The sequence below is a fragment of the Melanostigma gelatinosum genome (genome assembly GCF_949748355.1).
Source record: "Melanostigma gelatinosum genome assembly, chromosome: 13".
Taxonomy (NCBI): Eukaryota; Metazoa; Chordata; class Actinopteri; order Perciformes; family Zoarcidae; genus Melanostigma; species Melanostigma gelatinosum.
The window spans coordinates 7,703,765-7,723,524 of record NC_136646.1 but is presented as its reverse complement, the minus strand read 5'-3'; the positions used below and the strand labels follow the sequence as shown (position 1 = coordinate 7,723,524).

Genomic DNA, 19,760 nt, shown 5'->3' with positions numbered 1-19,760 from the left:
CTGCATCTTATGGCCATCTGCTCTGAATAAATAAATGTTCTATACAAACTGCGCTGTCCTCAGCCTCCCTTTGTGTTGTGACACCGACGCCCCAAAATATTAAAAGGTGCTAATTGAGTGATTTCCTCTGCACGGCTCTCAACATGCCGATGGCTGAGCCAGCAGCTAGCAGCAAACGGTGATCACAGCCCAAACAGTGCAACAGTGCTGACCGTGCACCTTCCAGCAACTATTGATGAACATTCTATCATGAACACACAGATTTTAGTTTGTTTCCATAGGCTTGACAGAAAAACAAATCCTGAACTCAAGGTCCACTTACCAGCTCTATCCAAGGATTTCAACCAGCATCTCATGGTCTTCATCACGACTTAAGAAACGTCGATGATAGTAGCTGGTGGTTGTATATGGGGGGAGGATGTAACCCCTGTTTAGGTTCAATGTCTTCTTTTTACTTTTTTATGACACTAGATTGTGACTTTTCTATGACTTTTAGGACATACTATACCATGATTTTTATTTTATTTTTGGACATATAGGATTTTTTTATTTGAGGACATACTATACTGTGTTAGGACATTATTGTGACGACCACGCTGGTTCCTCTGCTGCGTCTTTGCTTTCTTTCTCCAGGACAACAGACCTGATTGGGGGAGTAATCAGTGATGGCGGACTCACCTGGGCCCGGTGTCCCCCATCATGCATAAACACTTGAGCAGCACAAGTAGTTCGTAGGCACACATCGTCTCACCCACATGACGGTTGTTCTGGTTCATGGTGTCTTTTCTTTGTTTCTATAGCGGAACACCAATTTTCAGGCACCGACTACCGACTTGACTCCTCCCATCCATTTGTCTTGACTTCTATTGGCTTACTTTTTGGTTAATAAATCACTTTATTTGTTAAGTCTACCCGTGTGTCTCCCGTTTTTGTCACAAGGCTGTGACAAATTATTTCTTTCTTTTTGTGGCCATTTAGTTTTGCAGGTAACCTGAGTATCACATTTGTCCACGTGTTCGGGACTTTGGCAGGCAGCAGGTGAAGCATGAATGAAACGCACCAGAGACACGTTCCACTGATTACACCACGTGTCTCTGGTGTAATCAGTGGAACGTGTCTCTGGTGCCCCTCTCCGAGTGATATCAGGGGCAAAATTATATTTCTTAGGGGCAGTTTTGCCCTTTGCCTTCGTGTATTTCCGACGCTGATTAAGACAATTAAGTCTTATGTTTTGTTTGCGTGGCACGTTTTACTGCTGATTGGAAGAAAAGATGACCCAATTTGCATTTAATTCTGACTTTTTTCCGACATGTTATACTGTGACTTACTTTTTTTGATGTACTATAATTATAGTTTCAAACTTTTTTACCCACAAACATAAGTTTGCAGTTCCAATAAGGTTTGCAGTAACATCTATTCATCTCCATCAAGAGGATTGTGAGATTGGTTGCGCGTGTCCGTGAGTGTGCATCTCCCGTCTGTCCACTGCTCATTTATTGCTGCATGCTCTATAACCTGCTCAAAAACATGAAATCCATTCGTTCAGATATTTCTACACATTCACATGTGGTGATACTTTGATTCCATAAGAAGAGGCAAGTTCCGTTGTTGAAATAAAACACAACAGCCCTGAAAGTGTACAACAGTTTTATTGATCAATGATCAACTCAGGCTTACATGATTACAAGTATACAAGGCATCACTGAAACCGTGACCAGTGCAGACACCAAGGCTACATTAAGTGGTGGCCAGTTCTGCAATTAAATGAAGGCAACAGAATTCTGAACATCTGTAAAAACCTAATTCAGCCCACGTGTCTAAATGGATGTACATGATCTTAAGACTACCCTCCCAGGTATATTTAGTCTGTTTTCATATTTTTAACCCAATATGGGTCCTGAAACATAATTCAGGAAAGCAGGACTTCACTTTAGCTCGACAGCACTTTCTTTTAAGTTGCCTTTTGGGACTTTAAAAGGTTAATTACACACAATCACCGGCTTGCCTTCAGCGTCAGTCCGAGTATTACAGTCATAAAACAATCAGAATTAATCTGTGGTTATGTTCATTCTAACCCGATGTAGGTCAGAGAGTGGGGGAGAGGCAGAAAAAGTTACAGTCTTTCCTTAGTTTTCATCCGGACATATGGCACTCATTGAAACACACTTACAGATACACAATAATGAACACGGACCGGCTCCCCTCTCTTATGTAGGCCAGTGTGAGTCACTCTCATGGGCGTGTGTCCAGGCTCGGCCATATCTTATTTTACACGACTGTACAACCCTTAATGGCTCTGAATACAGCTCTATCATGGCACTAATATAAAACTCAGTAAATCTATAGATCTGTCATTCTCTTAATAAAAGGTGTTTTTTATAAAAAGGCTGGTTTCACAGCGTTCTGGGTGACGACCACAGCGATCAAAGAGGGAGGAAATGTTGGCAAACGTGCGTCCTGGTTCATCACGACGTTCTTTATTCAGAATTAACTCTTTGTGACACCAGAGACGTACACATAAGATCCATCAAACAGATTGAAACCGGAGTCTTTTAGTGTCACATTAAAGGAATAGTTTGGATGGAAGTATGAGCAGTGTATTACTACAGTAGATGGCGTTTGGAAATACTTTGATTTTTGAGGGTTACATCAGATTGACCAATCAAGCAGCGGCAGACCAGCGACTCAATGTTCTGCGAGGTTCAGTTCCCCGTCAGAAAAGGCCGCCTGACAGCAAGATAAAGTGGTGAAAAAATTCTTAACATGCACTTAAAACCAATACTGATTTTATTTTGGTGTTTAAAATACATTTCGCTGTCGCCCCCGTCCACAGCAGTACATTGTTTTTGATACGGTGCTAGTACTCCCGTCTGTTTCTCCAAACTGGGGACGTGCCGACGGCCATCTATATAATATACAGACTACAACCCGACTTCAAAGCCAAGTCCAAACTACCTGTTTAAAGGAAGGATGGTGCTTCTTCATGGGGAATTGCGAAAATACAAAAAAAACCATCTGTTTAAACTCTTTCATGTTCTGTGTATCGGGACTAAACCTCGAGCACAGGTCAAAGTAATCTTCATGTACATTTGAACATAAAACTTCATAAAACCTCATTTGCACAAAATAACCTCGTCCCAATTCCTTGTCTTGGTTGTGGTGCGGTCGGGATGACGTACAGATCTTTGAAGGAGTGTGGTGTCGCTCCCCGTTTGTGAAACCAGCCTTTAGATATATTTGAACAGTGAGCATCAGGCATCATCAGTCCAGTTCTTAAACGGCAGGTGTTTCCGCAGGAAGCAGGACTAGAGTTTGAAAACTCTCTGCTTCCCGGGTGCAGCGTCCAGTCGATCTTGGTTTTTGGTGCAACTGTGAGGCAGCTCGTCATGCACCGGTGATGAGGTCCCGTCAGGAGCGCGACTTCGAGTTGACCCTCGGAGCCCGACGATCCAGTCAAGGCCGTCGGAGGGCTCGTTTGAAGTTTTAAAAGCAACACTTACTCAAACGGTTTCCGGAGTGGCGGTTGTTATTATTAGTCTGCGGCCGTTTAAATCTCAAACAAAGAAACGGGTGTGGGGGGGGGGGGGGGGGGGGTCATGTGGAAAGGTTACCGTTCGTAAAGAAGTCGACTGGACTCCTGCAGAACTAACGGGTTGTTTAGCACGTCCACACCTGGAAGAGAGAAAGAAATCAAATTAGAAAATACAACAAAGTTGCAATATATTATAAAATGAAATGACGTTTCATTGTAAAGAAAAGGGTTCCCAAAGAAAGATCAAGAAGGACACTGAGATGTATCCAGAATAGCTGTTAAAAAAAAGCACATTTTTGTGATATGAACTTGTGATGCTTTTGTTTCCGACACTTATTTTACAACGTCTGTAAGGTTCAGTTCGATGTGTTGAAGAACACGAGATGTAAAGAAAGGATGCTGGATGGATGAAACACGAGTAGTGACTGATGTTAGAAACGCGGTGAACGCTCAGCATCAACAGCTGCTTCACTGGATCCCTCGAGCAGAACAAAAAGGACAGCGGGATGAAGAGAAGGTGGAGCAGCAGAAGGAGACGATGACCGGCGGTACCTTGACGGTGCTGTCGACGGCTCCGGAGAAGAGGCGCCCTCTGGAGACGGCCAGAGCCGTGACGCTGCCCTGGTGTCTCAGCAGGGTCTGGGTGCAGATCATGTTGTCCATGCTCCACACCTGGATAACACGCACACATGTTTCATGATGCATCTGGTACAAACTCTACTTTCAGCCTCTCCTGTAAAAGGTTTTGATGTTATAATATTAATTGCATCCCAAAAGTTGCTCTTGTGTACTGACAGGACAAAACTGCCATTTCTTTGCACTTTCACAAAGTTAAATCTATCAACCAACTTCAAATATTCATTCATTTTCAGAATGTTAGCCCTTTATATACTAGTTTGTTTACATAATGCCACTGTTTTATTAGGGACAACTAAATATAAATGGCACATTATGCACATTCTGGGACATGTCAATGATTACAGTGTGTATTTTCAGCTACGCGGCGACACAAAAATTAATTGAATTTAATTTGAAAAGAAAGTCGCACCCTTGCCAAAATTCATGCCATATGCATTAACAGGGCCAAAACGATCAAAAGATAAAAATGTTGTCAGGGTAACACAAACACAACATCACATGTGTATGAATGAAGTATATTCCGTCTCTCCACACGAGACGTGCAAACACACACACACACACGCACACACACACCCTGAGTGAGCGGTCGTAGGAGGCGCTGAACACTTTGGTCTGGTCTGGAGTGGAGATCACGGCGAGAGCGTAAACTGTCCCCACGTGACCCGTCAGGGTCCGCACCTGCTCTTTAGACTCAATGTCCCACACCTGGAGAGAAGACAAACACCATCATCGTCACGAAAAACAACGGCATCGGAGTCAAAGTAAGCAGCTGCTTAATTGTGGTCTGGCGTTAATGTGTCTCGAGGGCATTTAACCGCATCGTTATAGAGGAGAAGACGTATGTGAATATAATCTGAATACTCAGAGGGGCGAGAAAGAGAGAGGAAACAGCAGCTCAGTATAATCGGAGTCAGAAACGACCTCATGCCTTGTGAGCGAGGGCGGGACACATTCTACGTTTGCTCGTGAGGCAGCAATGAAGAAAAGTAAAAGAGCAAATCCTGCGGGTGTCTCTCCCTTACGTGGATGAGGTTTTCATAGGTGCCACAGACGATGTGGTGGTTGGTGACGGCGATGGAGTAGACGCTGCCCCCGCTGGTCTGCAGGACGTGAACACACTCCAGAGAGCGGATGTCCCAAATCTGACAGACGGGGAGAGAAACGGAGGGAGTCAGAGAGGGTGATGGGTAAAGAATAAGACACTTTAAAAGAGAACGAGGAGGATGGAGCTGAGAGCGAGTGAGGAGGGGACACACACACACACACACACACACACACACACACACACACAGTACTTTACATCAACACCCAGATTGACCTCAGGGGTGACAACAGGCGCACCTCGATGCAAATATTAGCTAGAAACAGCTCTCTCTGACTTTATTTTTGGTGCAACTCTACATAACGTTGGGGCCAGTATGAACTCTTACTACCTTCCTCTGGCTTTATATTCATTTGTTTGCTTGTTTTTTTTTTGCACAGACTCCAAAATGATCACCAGTCATCTTTCAAACCCGTCACTGGCAGATGAATCTGGAGCACCTCCTACCTTGATGGTCTGATATGAGCCGCTGTACAGGTGGTTCTGGGAGGCCACCAGTGCTCTGACCCAGTGATTGAGACCGGTCAGCTCCTTCTTCAGCTTCAGCTCCGTACCCACGATGTCCCACACCTGAACACACACATACAGTTCATGGAGATGGTGAAACAGTTCATTGAAGTTCAGTGCAGCACTCACCACATTTTTATTCATTTACTTATATTTTAGTTTTTCCTCTTTTCTGTTGTTTGTGAATATTTCTACAACAAAACCTAACAAAACTTGAACTTATTAAAACAATATTGCAATAAAATCGACATTATTTATATTAGGAAATAGAATTCTGTTGAACTTATTTGTCTGACTGTAATTACTTGAGCAGTTACATTGTGCTTTCACGGCCTTTTTAAATACTTGACACACACACACACACACACACACACACACACACACACACACACACACACACACACACACACACACACACACACACACACACACACACACACACACACACACACACACACACACACACACACACACACACAGAGCGAGAGAGCAGGGCGGCTACACAGTGGTGAGTAAAGTGAAGAGCATGATGTCACTGAGCTGAAACAGAAAGAAGCTGACGGGAGGAGGCGGCTCGTTGGGTAAGAAAGGAAAGTCCCGTCTGAAGAGGATTGACATCACTCTCACAAAGCAACACGATCATCTCCTCTCACTGGCTTGTAACCATGGAAACAAAAACGTGGCTACAGTCATTGCTCCTCACCGTCTGCCTCTCCTCACAGAGTCACATTTAAACACTTGTTTTCAGTCAGAACTAATAGTCACTGAAATAAAACCATTTCCTGGTCTTTATTTGATTCTGTAATTCATATTTTTTACTCCACTGGAATCTCACTTCTATTGCAGATCCCAGCAAGGAAGTTACGCTCAGAAACAAAGATCAGCAGGACGACCTGCAAGTTGTCTCGTCTCCAACACTGGTGTCATTTGTCAGAGCATGATTTCATGTTCGACCTGTCCTTGCCACTTCACCATCTCCGCTGAGGCACTTTCATATGATAACGTACTTTAAATAAACCTGAACTTGACATCACGGTACCTTGATGGCCTTCAGGGAGCCGCTGAACAACATGTTGTGGGAGGAGACCAGTGTGCACACAGGGTTGTCATGGGCACGGATAGTGTTGACTTTCTGCAGGGTCTGGATGTCCCACACCTACGCAACACGCACAGCATAGGGACAAAAGCACAACTTCTGTAGCAAACGAAAACAATTGTGCAAGTTTACCCTTAAAGAAAGAGGAAGCAGGGAGGCGGTGGCCACTTACGATGATGGTGCAGTCTGCAGAGCCACTGTACAGCCGGTTCCTATGGAGACAAATAGCATCGAGTCATGCTTTGGGGGGGGGGGGGGGGGCTGATAATTCCCAGTTGACATGCAGCTTATGATGTGTTGTTTGTGTGCATTGTGTTACCCTTGGATGCACAGCGCCAGGACGATGCCGTCGTGACCCTCGAGGGTCTTCTGACACTTGTAGGTGGTGCAGGTGTCCCAAACCTGAGAGCAAGAGGAGATGCAGAACAAATACCTCTTAAAGGGCTAGTTCGGAGTTCAGTTCGGTGTAATACCTTCAATAGATGGCGACCCTCTCTGAAGGGAACTGAAGCCATTATCTCTGCTGTTCTCAAAGCCACCCGGCTCCTTTGACAGAGACCTGATTTAAGTTACTCTTCCACCGCTGCCTTGGTTGGTTAGTTAGTGCTGTTGTGTGACTTTGGTGTTGTAAAAGGGTAAAAGTCACACATTAACTCAAACTCACCAACCATTCGATGCAGTGGTAGACCGGCCACTTCTGTGTTCAGCGACTTAAAATGACTCATTTTATCAATGGAGTCTCGTGACTTTGACGAGAGCAAAGATCGATACAACAGCTTCAGTTCCCCCCCGAAAAAGGGCTGAAGTCTGACTGCAAGCCAAAATGGGAGAAAATATTCTAAATATAACGTACACTTAAACTGATATTTTGAATTGTTTTTACATTTTGCTGTTCCTCGTCCACAGCAGTACAATGCGTTGCTCTTGTGCTTATACTCCCGTCTATCTCTCCAAACTAAGGGACAAGCCGACCGCCATCTGCAGCAGATAACACACTTTTCTAACTCTCCTTTTTTCAGCTCATGTCTACTGAAGGTCTCTTCCAGTTCTTGAGTAAGTGATGAGCATTCAAATAAATCTATGACTCCAGATTGCCGTTACAAAACAAGGTTGTGGGCGGAAGTTATCAGAATCTCTCTGGAAGTAGGTGGACGACGGCCGAAATAGCACCGTGTTGCTACATGTACTCCAGAGAAGTTTGAGTACATCCATGAGTTTGTAGGCGCTCTGCTGCGCCAACACCTGGCATCAAGGAAAATAATCCCTTTTTACGCATTGCTGATGTCGTTCCTTTATTTCCTCTGTGTGTGTGTGTGTGTGTGTGTGTGTGTGTGTGTGTGTGTGTGTGTGTGTGTGTTGACGCTACCTTGATCGTCTTATCTGAGGATCCAGAGAAGAGCAGGTCTCCGGTGGAGTAGACACACAGACACCAAACGGGACCCTGGTGGCCAACGAAGGTCCCCTTACACTTGAAGATCTGCTGGGGGTCGTATGCTACACACAGGCACAGAGACGGGAAAGACTGGATGTGTGTTTTTCATTGGAAGCGAAACGAGGGAGGAATATAATCGAGGCGGAGAGAGGTAGATGAGGACAGGAGGAAGAAAAGGGACAGACGGAGACCGGTGAGGGAAGGTGAGTGGGAGTAAGGGCGAGGAGGAAAGAACAACCAGAGAAGAGTTTTCCATTTCAAGTCAACAGAAGTGGTTCAAAACGTGTTTATCAAATGTTTTACTCTGCTGAGAGACAATGAAAAAACAACAGGAGGATTTTTAAAGAGGAGGACGGACGGGCAGACACTTACAACCCAGGATTCCCATGTTGAGCCTGGCGTTGATGTGGGACAACTCATCCTGCAGAGAGACAACACTTTAAGCAATTTGTTCTACAGCTACAGCACACATACTGCGATCCTTTCATTCTGTCTGGCTGATTCAAACTTTCATTGTCACGCATAGATACACGCGCACACACACACACACACCTATTGCAACACCCACACCCACACACACACACACACACACACACACACGTATTGCAACACCCACACCCACACACACACACACACACACACACACACGTATTGCAACACCCACACACACACACACACACACACACACACACACACGTACACACGTATTGCAACACACACACACACCCACACCCCCCCCCCCCCACACACACACACACCCCCACACGTACGTTTTCTCTTTCTACTTGTAAGGTGCACACTCACACTTACGTTAAGCATGGAAGCGTCTCTACGAAATTCCATCAGGTCCTCGCTCAGTTTACTCTGGTTCTCATCCAACACGTCTGAAACACACACAGGAAGGATAACTTTGAGAGAGCGAAAACGCAGTGAGGATGCTGTGCTCAAGCCGGGGGGTCTTAAACTTTCTCCAGTCAATATTTATCCATCAACAGTTCGAAGGTCGTAAAAATCCCCTATTACCGTAATTTCCGGACTATAGAGCACACCTAGATATAGACCGCACCTGCTAATTTTCAAAAGAAAAAAGAAAATGTACATAAATAAGCCGCACTTGTCTATAAGCCGCAGGTGTCCGCGTTGAAACATGAGATTGTTATGATGTGGTGTGTTCAAGAACCCAAATGCAGACTCAGGACAGCAGAGTTCTATTTCAAACCAAGATGATTCATTTCTCTCAGACGGGGGAAAAACGGGAAATAGTAAAAGTCAACTAGGAGGCGTCTCCACGCGCTCCGCACAGGTCCAAGCCAGAAAGTGGCTGAATCCTCTGAGCGGCAGACGAAGCAGACAGGGAAATAGTCACGTCACATACAGAGGCGCGTCCTCGCGCTCCGCTCTGATCTTAGCCGGAAAGTGTCTGGCAGGCAGGCTGGATCGACTGTGTGAAACCCAGGCCTCGACACAAGATCGCCAAGACTTCACTGTTGATCTCCGAGGAACGAACTGGAAGGCTTCTTCGTGCAGGTGAAAACCCGAGGCTCGACACTGGACGAGGTTAAATGTGTTGGCGGCACAAAGCTAGTTAGCCTGTGAAAATCCATCAATTGGCCGCATCGGTGTAAAAGCCGCAGTCTCAAAGCGTGTGACAAAAAGTAGCGGCTTATATGCCAGAATTTACGGTAATTGTATTGCAGTGCAAGAGTGAGACGTGATCTGATGAAAACCCAGCTTCCTCTCCACTGATACAGATTCACAAACCCAAACTCAGATCCTGAGCACTGATCTGAAACCAGTGCTCTTTTGTTTTGTTTTTTTAAGGTTTATGGAATGTGATAAACACATTTTAAACACTCAGAGCCGATGCTGCACTAACTGTCCTCCGTCTGTGTGTCCACGTAAAACAAGCTTCCCTCATCTTGATTACATGCTTCTAAAACCTCTTTGCCAAACCACCTGGCCTGTGCACGGCTCAGTCGTTCTCCCTCTCCCATCCCTTATGTTATTTATTATGTAATAAAATGTATCCATGTAAAGTTTCAAAATGACCTCCTCACAAAAAGTGCAGAAAAGGTCGATATCGACCGTTAGAAAAACATAAACAGTACTTTCAATGTGACGTAAGCTACCTGCTATAGTCACTGTAACACCTCTGCCTTCACATAAAGCAAATGCAGGAAGCGTCAAAGTAGCATCGGTCACTTTGTTAGCTCACTTCTGCACATAACCCCTTTCAATGTTAAAAAAGGATGCATTCTTAGTCCCGGCTCGTTTGTGCTGAATAAGCGGGTAAAACAGACCAAAGTCCGTCTCTTCTGTATCTTACCGAATTTGAGCTCCAGGTTCTTCTCTAGTTGATCTAACTTCTCAGACAGTTTGCCCAACATGGAGCGCAGGAAAGCTATATCTTGGTCCTTCTGGGCCAGAGTCAGCTGCATCTCGTGGAACCTAAACAGGGTCAAAGGTCAGAGATCTCAAACAGACGGATGGGAAACGGAGACAATGACGACTTCATAAGAGTTAAGGAGTTTCATCAAGGTTCTAAATACACTGACGTAGTGAAAAGTACATGCTGAACACTCTGTAAACACACCAATCAATCTGACAAATACTTGGATGCACTCGGGTCTTGGGATGAGGAAATAGCTCGAGTACGTCTGCTCACCTGTCATCAGTCTGCTGCAGAAACTCCTTCAGACCCTCAAACTTACACACCTCCAGGTGTGTTTCGTACGTGTCCTGGTTACCGATGAACGTACAGCTGTCGGGGAGAAGACGAGAGGCCGATGAGTGGAAGGTAGACGAGTGTGTAATACGCATTGACAGACAAATAGTGTGCAGCAGCATAACATGCAGTAAAATAAAGTGTGTGGTGGTGTTTTAAGGACTCACCCATATTTGGAGTGTGGACACTTGATGTGCTCGCACTCTTTGAGGTGAGCCTCCAGGTTCATGGTGAGCAGCGGGGGGCAGGAAGGGTTGTTGGGGCAGCGGACCGGCCTGTAGTCACAACTGGCCTCGTGTTCTCTGCAGAGACGGGAGACATTTGAATAAACAGCTTTTTGCAATGTGATCAATCCTTTTTAAAACCCTCAGTCCTTACTTGCGCGTGGAGAGCTTGATGGTGAACGGGCAGCCCAGCGGGTCCACCTCGTACGCTCCGGGTTTCCCGGCCACCGTGGAGGTGGAGGCCGCGGCCCCGCCTGCAGCGCTGGCCGTGGCCCTGCAGCCGTATTTACAGTGAATGAACAGCTCTCCGATCTGCTCGGCTACCGCGATGTTGTTGACCACGACCGTGAGCTTAGCCGCGTCCACTGGGCACTTGTCTGTGAGGAGGACGCACATGAACGTAAGGTTAGAACGTTTGCCACGGCGCCGGCACGTCAAAAACAAATCAAGCAGCGTTTTATTAAGTCTCACCTGAAGTCAAGGCACATCGTCTGCAGAAGGTGTGCTGAGGAGGAAGGAAGACAAGCATGTTGAAATGTTCATATTTTCTCTTATTTGAGTAAGTTTTAAAACAACTAACCATTTACCAAAATCTACCACCCTTGATTTCAATTGTTACTTTTAAAAAGATATTTTCATGAAGGGAGAGCCGAGTTTAAAGTTACTACAAGGAACTTCCATTTTGCGTTGATTTTGGCGGCCCCTGTGGACAAAAGTGGTCGTGTTTCCAAGCACCAGGGTCCCTTTAGAAATCCTCTCATTCTACAGCAGCAGGGTCTGACTCCTTGTTCTGATTCTCCCATGCCTCCCTTCCCTCTAACGGAGCCCAGCAAGACGATCTGGTCCTCCAGCAGCGTGGTGTTGGCTCCCACAGGGTACCGGCGGAGCAGCGAGGAGAAGCTCTGCTCCCGGCCTAGGAGGAGCAGCTGCTGCTGGGAGCTGAGCTCTCCTCCTCCCGCCGGAGCTCCGACTGCAGGTCGAAGGTGGCATCGAAGCCGCATCTGGGCCTGGACTCGGCGCTGAGGGAGTTTCTGGCTAACCTGCATTATTTCATCTGATTTGGCCAGAATCTGAGCCGGTGACACCGATGAAAAGCATTCAGAAAAACGATATTGAAATAGCCAATCTTCTCGCTGATGGTCTCGTTTACTAATGAAGGTCATGTCGAGGCATCAGTACTAATTTGAGACTGTTTCATAACCAGTTAAAAGTTCCTCTCTGTAACTTTAAAAGAAAAAGATAAGAAAATCTGACAGAAGAGAGGAGGGCAAAGAGAGTGATGATGATGGAGGAAAGGCTGGAAAGGACAGAAATAAACTCACCCCACATGTGGTGATGACGGGGTCCTTGAAGACGTTGCAGCACAGCTGGCAGCACAGCTTTACGGATGGCTGTTCAGCAAACACCTGGGGCTCCTGCACACAAACACACGCTTGTTTCTTAATTTGGAGTGGTTTCACTTCCAAAACTGGCTCTTCGCTGCGTTTCTTTACACGTTTATGCGTTTGTGGTCATGCGTTTGATGTCGTATATGTGATATATGTTAGTGCTAAGGGGTCGTACCGTGTCCTCCTCCTCTTCGTGCAGAGAGAAAGTGGAGCGCAGAGACATGTTAGATTCGGAGTGGAGAGATCGGATTGAGATGGCGGAATCTGACCTCCGAGGAGTAATAGGAGGCTGGGAGGAGGAGAGGCAGAGAAGAGGTCACGGCCTATCCACACGGCCACAAATATAATCTGATTCTGTCGGAAACTCTGAAAATTGCCACTTTCACATGTAAATTTAACCCGGCGCTCTTCCAAAATGATCAGCTTTGCGGAACTTCATAATAAATGTTGATGTCTTTGAGCTTTTGAACCCATTAACTTGACTTGGCATGGAAACATAAAAGGCTTTGTGTGTACCATTCCGTCGTCGTCATCCCGGGGAGAGTAGGTCAGAGTGCTTGAGGAGGAGGGAGTTCTTCTATGCTGCTTGTAGCTGCTGGACCCTTCGGCTGAAAACACAAGAGGGCAAATTCTCAACAAACAAAACAAAGAACGATGGAGGACTATCAAGCAAAAGAGAGAAGCTGTGACGCAGAAAAAGAGAGCATTTATAGAGGGGGATATTATTTGCGTTATCACCTTTCGCTCCGGCAGCCACGGCTGAGAAGGTAGGGCCGAACGAAGCCTCCATCCTGCTCTGCTGCGAAGAAAGGACGGTTGTATGGATAGATAAGTTGGTATGGAGTTACAGCATAGAATTATTTCAACAAAAAGAGACATCACCACAGGAATACATCACACAACATGAGTATAATCTGGGCATTTCATTAAAATGTCTCCCCAAGTCACACTATCATCTCTCACCTTGGTGCCAGAGTCTGCTGGGGGGCTGCTGTGGCGGCTGCCGCTGCTCCTCCGGCGTATCGGTTGTAGGGAGGAGTCTCACCACTGCTCGAAGCACACACAAATGAACAGTTAGCAGTTAGCTGGACTGCTAGGCCTAGGGAGAGGAAAGAGGACAAGGAAGGGTGCAGAGAGGTGAAGAGAAATAAGGGGGGAGGGGGGGTGGCATTAGTGAGGACAGTGAGGGAAATATGTTGTGACCAGGCGGCAATGTGGAAGCGTCTTAAAAATTGCATTCTCTCTACTGGCCATCAGGGGGCGACTCCTCTGGTCGAAAAACAAGGCAGATTATATAGAAGTCTATGAGAAAATGACTCTACTTCTCTCTTGATTCATTACCTCAGTAAACATTGTGAACATGAGTTTATGGTCTCAATCTCTAGTTCCAAGTCTTCTTCAATACAGCATGATGTTCATTTAGTACATTATGGTCCATTTGGAGTCAAATAGATCATAAAGCGGAGTATGCTTTAGGGCAGTCTTTCTGTGATGAACAGGTTACTGCTGCTACCAGAGCAGTTCACAGCGTCTCTATGCCTCCGCAGTCCAAATATGGTCACTTCCTTTCACTGGTTGCAAAAATACATAATCGCCGAACTCGAGGCTTCAAAACCGTAGTCCACAAACCAAAGGGTGATGTCACAATAACGATGTCCACTTCTTATATACAGTCTATGGTTGAGACACATAGCACAACAATTCTGAGCAACAGCACAGGAGCCTGACTGAAATCAGGATCGATACATAATGCCGGCCATAAGTCGGCTTTGTGTTTTAACAGAGAGAGAGAAAACACACACCAACACTTGGCCCAAGAAAGGTCAGACTGCCAGTTGCTACAGGACAGCTGAACGCTATGTAAGATGAGAGGCAGTGCATTATGGATCATGTACAGTGGAGCTACTGTTGTTGGATATATGTTTGACCTACTTTACCGGTCTCAAGCACAACTACACAATCCAACATAATGATTCCACTCAAGTCAGAACAGCAAATATGTTTTTTATGGTTTACTTTGTTCAACTGGATTGTTTTTAAATTAGTTTGCAGAAGTGTGAAACAAAATGAGACTCTAAGCACATATTTGGTCTGCAATGGCTGAATACAGGAAGTTCAGTCAGTAATTTAACGCTCAGAAACGAATATTGTTCCTAAAACCGGGCAACATAATCATCAAATATTGATGTTGTGATAAGACTAGCTTTGTCGTTTGTCCAAGTCTTTTGTCCGTGGATATGTTCTTATCAATATCACACCCGTGTTCTGAAAGCTGCGTTCATTATTTCCAAAGGAGTTCCAGGTTTTGCTAAAAGTGATATAATAATGTGCATGACATATTTACATGCTTAAACACAAAACTAATACATGAAAAACTCACAATCTCAGCAGCAAACGCTGAATGGAGGAAGTTCACATTTTAACAAAAAGTAATCTTAACTGGTTTTCTACTTAAACTGTACATTGTAAATTAACATTTATTTGCACTGATGACCCCTCATGTAGGTTTATGACCCTCCTCCTGAGACATACACAGAGCTAAGGCAGCAGGGGAAAAAAAACACAAAACAGCTGTCTGACTGAAGGCAGCACTAACCCAGGGTCCTATGAACAATCTAATGACGGAAACTGTCCAGTGACCAGCATCTGCAACCCCTCAAACACACAGGGCGAGGGAGACAGGGAGAGAGGGAGGGAGCAACACAGAGACAAAGGGGAGAGGGGAAAAAGTGACAGGCAAAAACCAGTGACCCGGACAACTAGATGCTGATGTAAACAGAAAGGTATGCAGGACCGTGGGGCTCATATGGTACTAGGTTGCAGAATCAAGCCAATGAAACTATCCAGGACCTCTAATCCGCTCCTAGCAGCGTCACTGTCTCTTTTCACAAGGCAGGAGGTTCCCGTAAAGAGGAGCCTGGACACGGAGAAGGGGGCGGAACACACACACAACGGACCAAAGTTGAATACTGACAGCTAGCTAGCTTAATGTTCAAACACCGACAAATAAGTATGGTATATAGCGTATAACAGCGTTTCGCAAGGTAGCTACTGTAAACAATGGCACACAGTGCACTTTCTTATCGACAGTCATCTTGTCAACGGCCGTTTAAAACTGCGAGCAATTTGCTCATTTGCTAGCTTAAGTTAGCTAGCTGTTGGTACATTTTCTGTCAGCAATCACTGCTACTAACGGCCTTTGGCGAACTCTGCTAACAGCCAACGGTGTGCCTGCGTTGTTTTATAGCTAACGAGGCCATTATTCAACAAAACGTCTGGGTTTCAGTTCGTGTACTTACCATTTTTCTATAAAAGCGCAGCACCAAGTCTGCAGACGAATTTCTAAATCTACCCCTCTCTGTCGCTCTAGCTGCCTCTGCCTCACATACACACCGCTCCAATACCGCAGTGTGTTCTGGGACGTGTAGTAGAAGCGCTTACGGCGGTGCCCTCGATTAGCATTCTTTTCTCAGCTGTCTGACTACGGGCCCCACAATCCACTTCGCGAAGCTGCCATTGGACTCGGTGCTGTCAGTAAATTCCGCAAACCAACTGCAAAACGCACTACTCCCAAATACATCCACATTTCCCCCGGTTCCGCGCTGTTATTGGTTCCTGCGCACACCGAGCCATCATGCGACAGCCGCCATCACGTTTTTACAGTGAGCGCACGTGCACTGCAAAGGTGGTGTGATGTGGAGCGCTACTGACCAACAATCACAGAAAAAAACAAAACACAGAACCATTCTGTTGCATGCAAAATATGTCATAATACAAGAAGAGAACATTATATTCACGAGCATGCTTTAATAGAGGCACAGTATGATTCAATATAGGAAGGTGATAGTAATTAAATAGTGCGTAAAATATATAGAAAATAATGTCTGTGTTACAAGGAAAGATTTACTGAAAACAATGCACCAAAAACAACACAAGGCGTGTAATATGTAGCCTACAAAATACACTGTAACTTATATGATCATGTACAATTGCACATTGGAATTTGAATAATAATTTAATATGGTAGACGCAATATGCACAACGTACTTCAACAACACAGGATTAATCTAAACTTCCACAGCTTGCACATGTAATATTTCCTTGAAAATGTGTAGACTGTGGAAATCTATAGAGCGAATGAGTGGGCACTGATGGAGGAGGGACGAGAATGATAGGATGGAAGAGTGTTTGAGGCCACTGTAAGTTGACACTGTCAGCATGTCCATGTGATATTGTAGTAAAAATGATCTCTTTGCATCACACTCATTCCTTCAGGTCATGAATGACTCTCTCTGTGTTTTTTCATCAGGGCTCTGTGTCAGATCTACTGAATTATGCTGCAGCATTGCAGTCAAATAGACACGCAGGCCAGATCGTGCTTTTATTTGATAGGTGTGAAAGTTATTGAGTTCTCCCACAGATGCACTCAAAAAAACGATGCTTTCAACTAACTTAATAAAATCATGGAAAGGATTTCCACATGATTAAAATGCTTTCTTTAAGTATAAAACAATTATGTTGATCCAACTTAAAGTACTTGAGTAGGATCAACTTAATTTAATAGGGTTGGTTCAACGCATTTACTTGGGTTGTGTCCAACTCAATTTAATAGGGTTGGTTTGACTTATTCTAGATTAGTCAAGTTGAACCAACCCAAATGAATTAATTTAATCCGGCCCAAGTAAAATAGGTTGGACTAACCCTAATAAATTACGTTGATCTGGCCCAAGTAAATTATATTGGACCAACATAATTGCTTTTTGCTTAAAGAAAGCATTTTAATCATGTGGAAATCCTTTCCATGATTTAATTAAGTTCCTTGAAAGCGTGTTTTTTTTGTGTAGTCTATAGACCCATACAAGCACCTGACAACTCGTAGTTTAATCGTGTTGAAATAATTTCCATGATTTAGCTAAGGTAACTCTAAAAATAACTTTTGAGTGTTAACATTTTTTAAATCTTTACCATGAACCAGAACTGAAACTTATGTTTTAACAAAATATACAGCCTGGAAACATAACAAGACAAATGGGAGATGTTGCAATATAATTGTATTTCTCAAAGTAGGCACTGAATAATGTTTTAACGAGCAGTTGCTCGCAAAGATACATATCAAAATTACAACTTTTCTCAACTTTCTATGACATAGAAATATCAAAATAATAAAGTACACTGCTTCAGTTATTTTTGAAAGTGCCAACATAGTGGATCTTGGTCCAGTTGAAAAATAACAAGCGGTCTAAAAAAAACAGTCTCGACCTGAACTCTAAAGAATTTGTCTTTGTACACACATTCCTCTTAAAAGATTTCAAACATTCCTCTTAAAAGGTTTCAAACATTCCTCTTAAAAGGTTTCAAACATTCCTCTAAAAAGGTTTCAAACATTCCTCTAAAAACATTTGCAATTACGAACTTGCTGTCGTTTAATGTCCTGGTGAACTCACAGGAATACAGAAAATAACACAGAGACACAGAAGTTTCTTATCTGCTTTAGCCATCAGTCGGCAGTCTCAAACTAACGGGAAAGCTTTGTTTTGAGAGCTTGTCCTTTTATGGATAGTTTGTTTCCATCTAGTTCCATCATTATCTTCTGCAGAGCTTCGAAGGTGTACTTGAGCTCTGGAGGGTAGCTCAGGTTGAGAGCATACACAAGCGCAAGCAACATTGACACCGCAAAAGGTACATTTCCCAACTTATCTAGCACTTCCACTCCCTCCAGAATGATTCCAACATCCTCGGGGTCATCACTGGGCTCTGCACCTTCTTTGCGAATGACAAGGATTCCAAAGACTGTCTCTGCCATGGCCGTTTGACTGCTTTCGATATTCTGTGACAAAACAATCAACAGTGTCAATAATTTTTCACATGTGCATTACATCCCATTTTTATTGCACATGTTCATTTTACTGTATAAACAGCTATCAATAACTATTCACATAATTAAAAGACATTATGACTACCTGATATTAAATTGTTTCACTGAGCCATGGTGAGCTACTTCAATGACTAAGCCCTACCAGTGGCTTGTCTGTTACCATGAGATCAGTGGTTGTTATTCTAGCATTACTAAGGTAAAAAAAGTTTCACGTCTTTAAAGCTAATGGCAACCAAGAGGAAACCACATCTATTCAAACTGTGATCATCCCCAAATAAAGATAAAGGTAAATGAACATACCTTGTATTCCATCACCAGCTTCTCTGGATCTTCGTTCAGGTAGACACAAAGACCTTTGAGGACGCATTCTCGTCTGACGTCAACGCTGTCAGTCTAGATATGCAGATAAGAGAAAATATGCAAAATAAAATAACATTAGGAACACCATCTCAACCAACCAGCTTATTAATCACAATGATTAACCATGCAATATCTGTGTGTGCATTAGTATGCGAACCCTTGGGATCCAGTAGCTGCTGGCGCCTATGACTTCAACTAAAACTTTCCTAAAGTTTCTTATTAATCTCCCAAGGTTTTTGAATGTTCGCTGCCGATCACAGCCTGGCATCACCACCCTAATTTCAGAAATGCGTATTATTCTGGAACCTCTCAGTTCATTTTCAATTACCAAGGGGCATTATCAACAGGTACACACAACCAATAAGAGCAACGGGGAAGTAAAAAAATACAAAAGCTCTATGAGTAGAATAGCTTCTCTTTAACTTTTCCATTGTTATCATACCTGGGTTATGGGTACCATGATGGTCTTGATCTTTCTCCCTTGAACTCCACCTTTCTTGGCATACACCTGGATCAGGGTTTCAGAGTGAAGATCCAGCTGGGAGAAGAACTTTGACTGCAGATTGATCGTTGTGATTCTCTTGAATTCTGCATTCACCTACACAAAAAAAGAAATTAGTTTGGCTATTTTGTTTTCACTGTTGTTAGGTACACATTTGATATTGCAGTTCAATCCGTTCAAGACATGCAAATGCACAATACATGTATTTATCTGTACATGGCTTTCCTGATTAAAAATGCCACTGTTCTGGCCTTCAGAAAATAAGTTTATGAGTTACTTATCTGCCAATATGTCTTTTATACGGCACATTCAGTGCAGTCCATAAGTATTCACAGTAAAAAAGGGGGTGGTCCTTCACTTACCTCACACACATTGAAG

General features: G+C 44.1%; 1 protein-coding gene across 7 annotated transcripts; it reads right to left on the bottom strand.

Moving 5' to 3' along the window:
- Positions 1-3,574: 3,574 nt before the first annotated feature.
- traf7 (TNF receptor-associated factor 7) lies at positions 3,575-16,045 on the bottom strand. Of its 7 annotated transcripts, XM_079281428.1 has the most exons (23): positions 15,945-16,002; positions 15,496-15,562; positions 13,609-13,744; positions 13,384-13,441; positions 13,162-13,253; positions 12,821-12,934; positions 12,580-12,672; positions 11,729-11,762; positions 11,412-11,634; positions 11,201-11,335; positions 10,974-11,069; positions 10,635-10,756; positions 9,113-9,192; positions 8,681-8,729; positions 8,243-8,370; positions 7,196-7,278; positions 7,049-7,088; positions 6,820-6,936; positions 5,721-5,843; positions 5,194-5,313; positions 4,745-4,876; positions 4,085-4,204; positions 3,575-3,672 (listed from the first exon to the last, which is right to left on the bottom strand). In XM_079281428.1, the coding sequence occupies exons 4-23, from the start codon at positions 13,433-13,435 to the stop codon at positions 3,658-3,660; spliced, it is 1,968 nt and encodes a 655-aa protein (XP_079137554.1). In that variant the 5' UTR covers positions 13,436-13,441; positions 13,609-13,744; positions 15,496-15,562; positions 15,945-16,002; the 3' UTR covers positions 3,575-3,657. The 7 variants fall into 7 exon arrangements, with proteins under 7 accessions (XP_079137554.1, XP_079137553.1, XP_079137552.1 ...); XM_079281427.1 differs by lacking the exon at positions 15,496-15,562 and having other exon boundaries at positions 13,384-13,444; positions 15,945-16,045; XM_079281426.1 differs by lacking the exon at positions 15,496-15,562 and having other exon boundaries at positions 15,945-16,045.
- Between the last annotated feature and the right edge of the window lie 3,715 nt (positions 16,046-19,760).

Bases quoted from the DNA above. Each gene is read 5' to 3' on its own strand.
- traf7 (XM_079281427.1), bottom strand. From the start codon at position 13,435: ATGGAGGCTTCGTTCGGCCCTACCTTCTCAGCCGTGGCTGCCGGAGCG. The intron at 7,279-8,242 runs GTAGCGTCAACA...TCTTGCTCTCAG, and splicing joins CCTCAGATAAGACGATCAAG to GTTTGGGACACCTGCACCAC. The intron at 4,877-5,193 runs GTAAGGGAGAGA...TCTTCTCTCCAG, and splicing joins CCTATGAAAACCTCATCCAC to GTGTGGGACATTGAGTCTAA.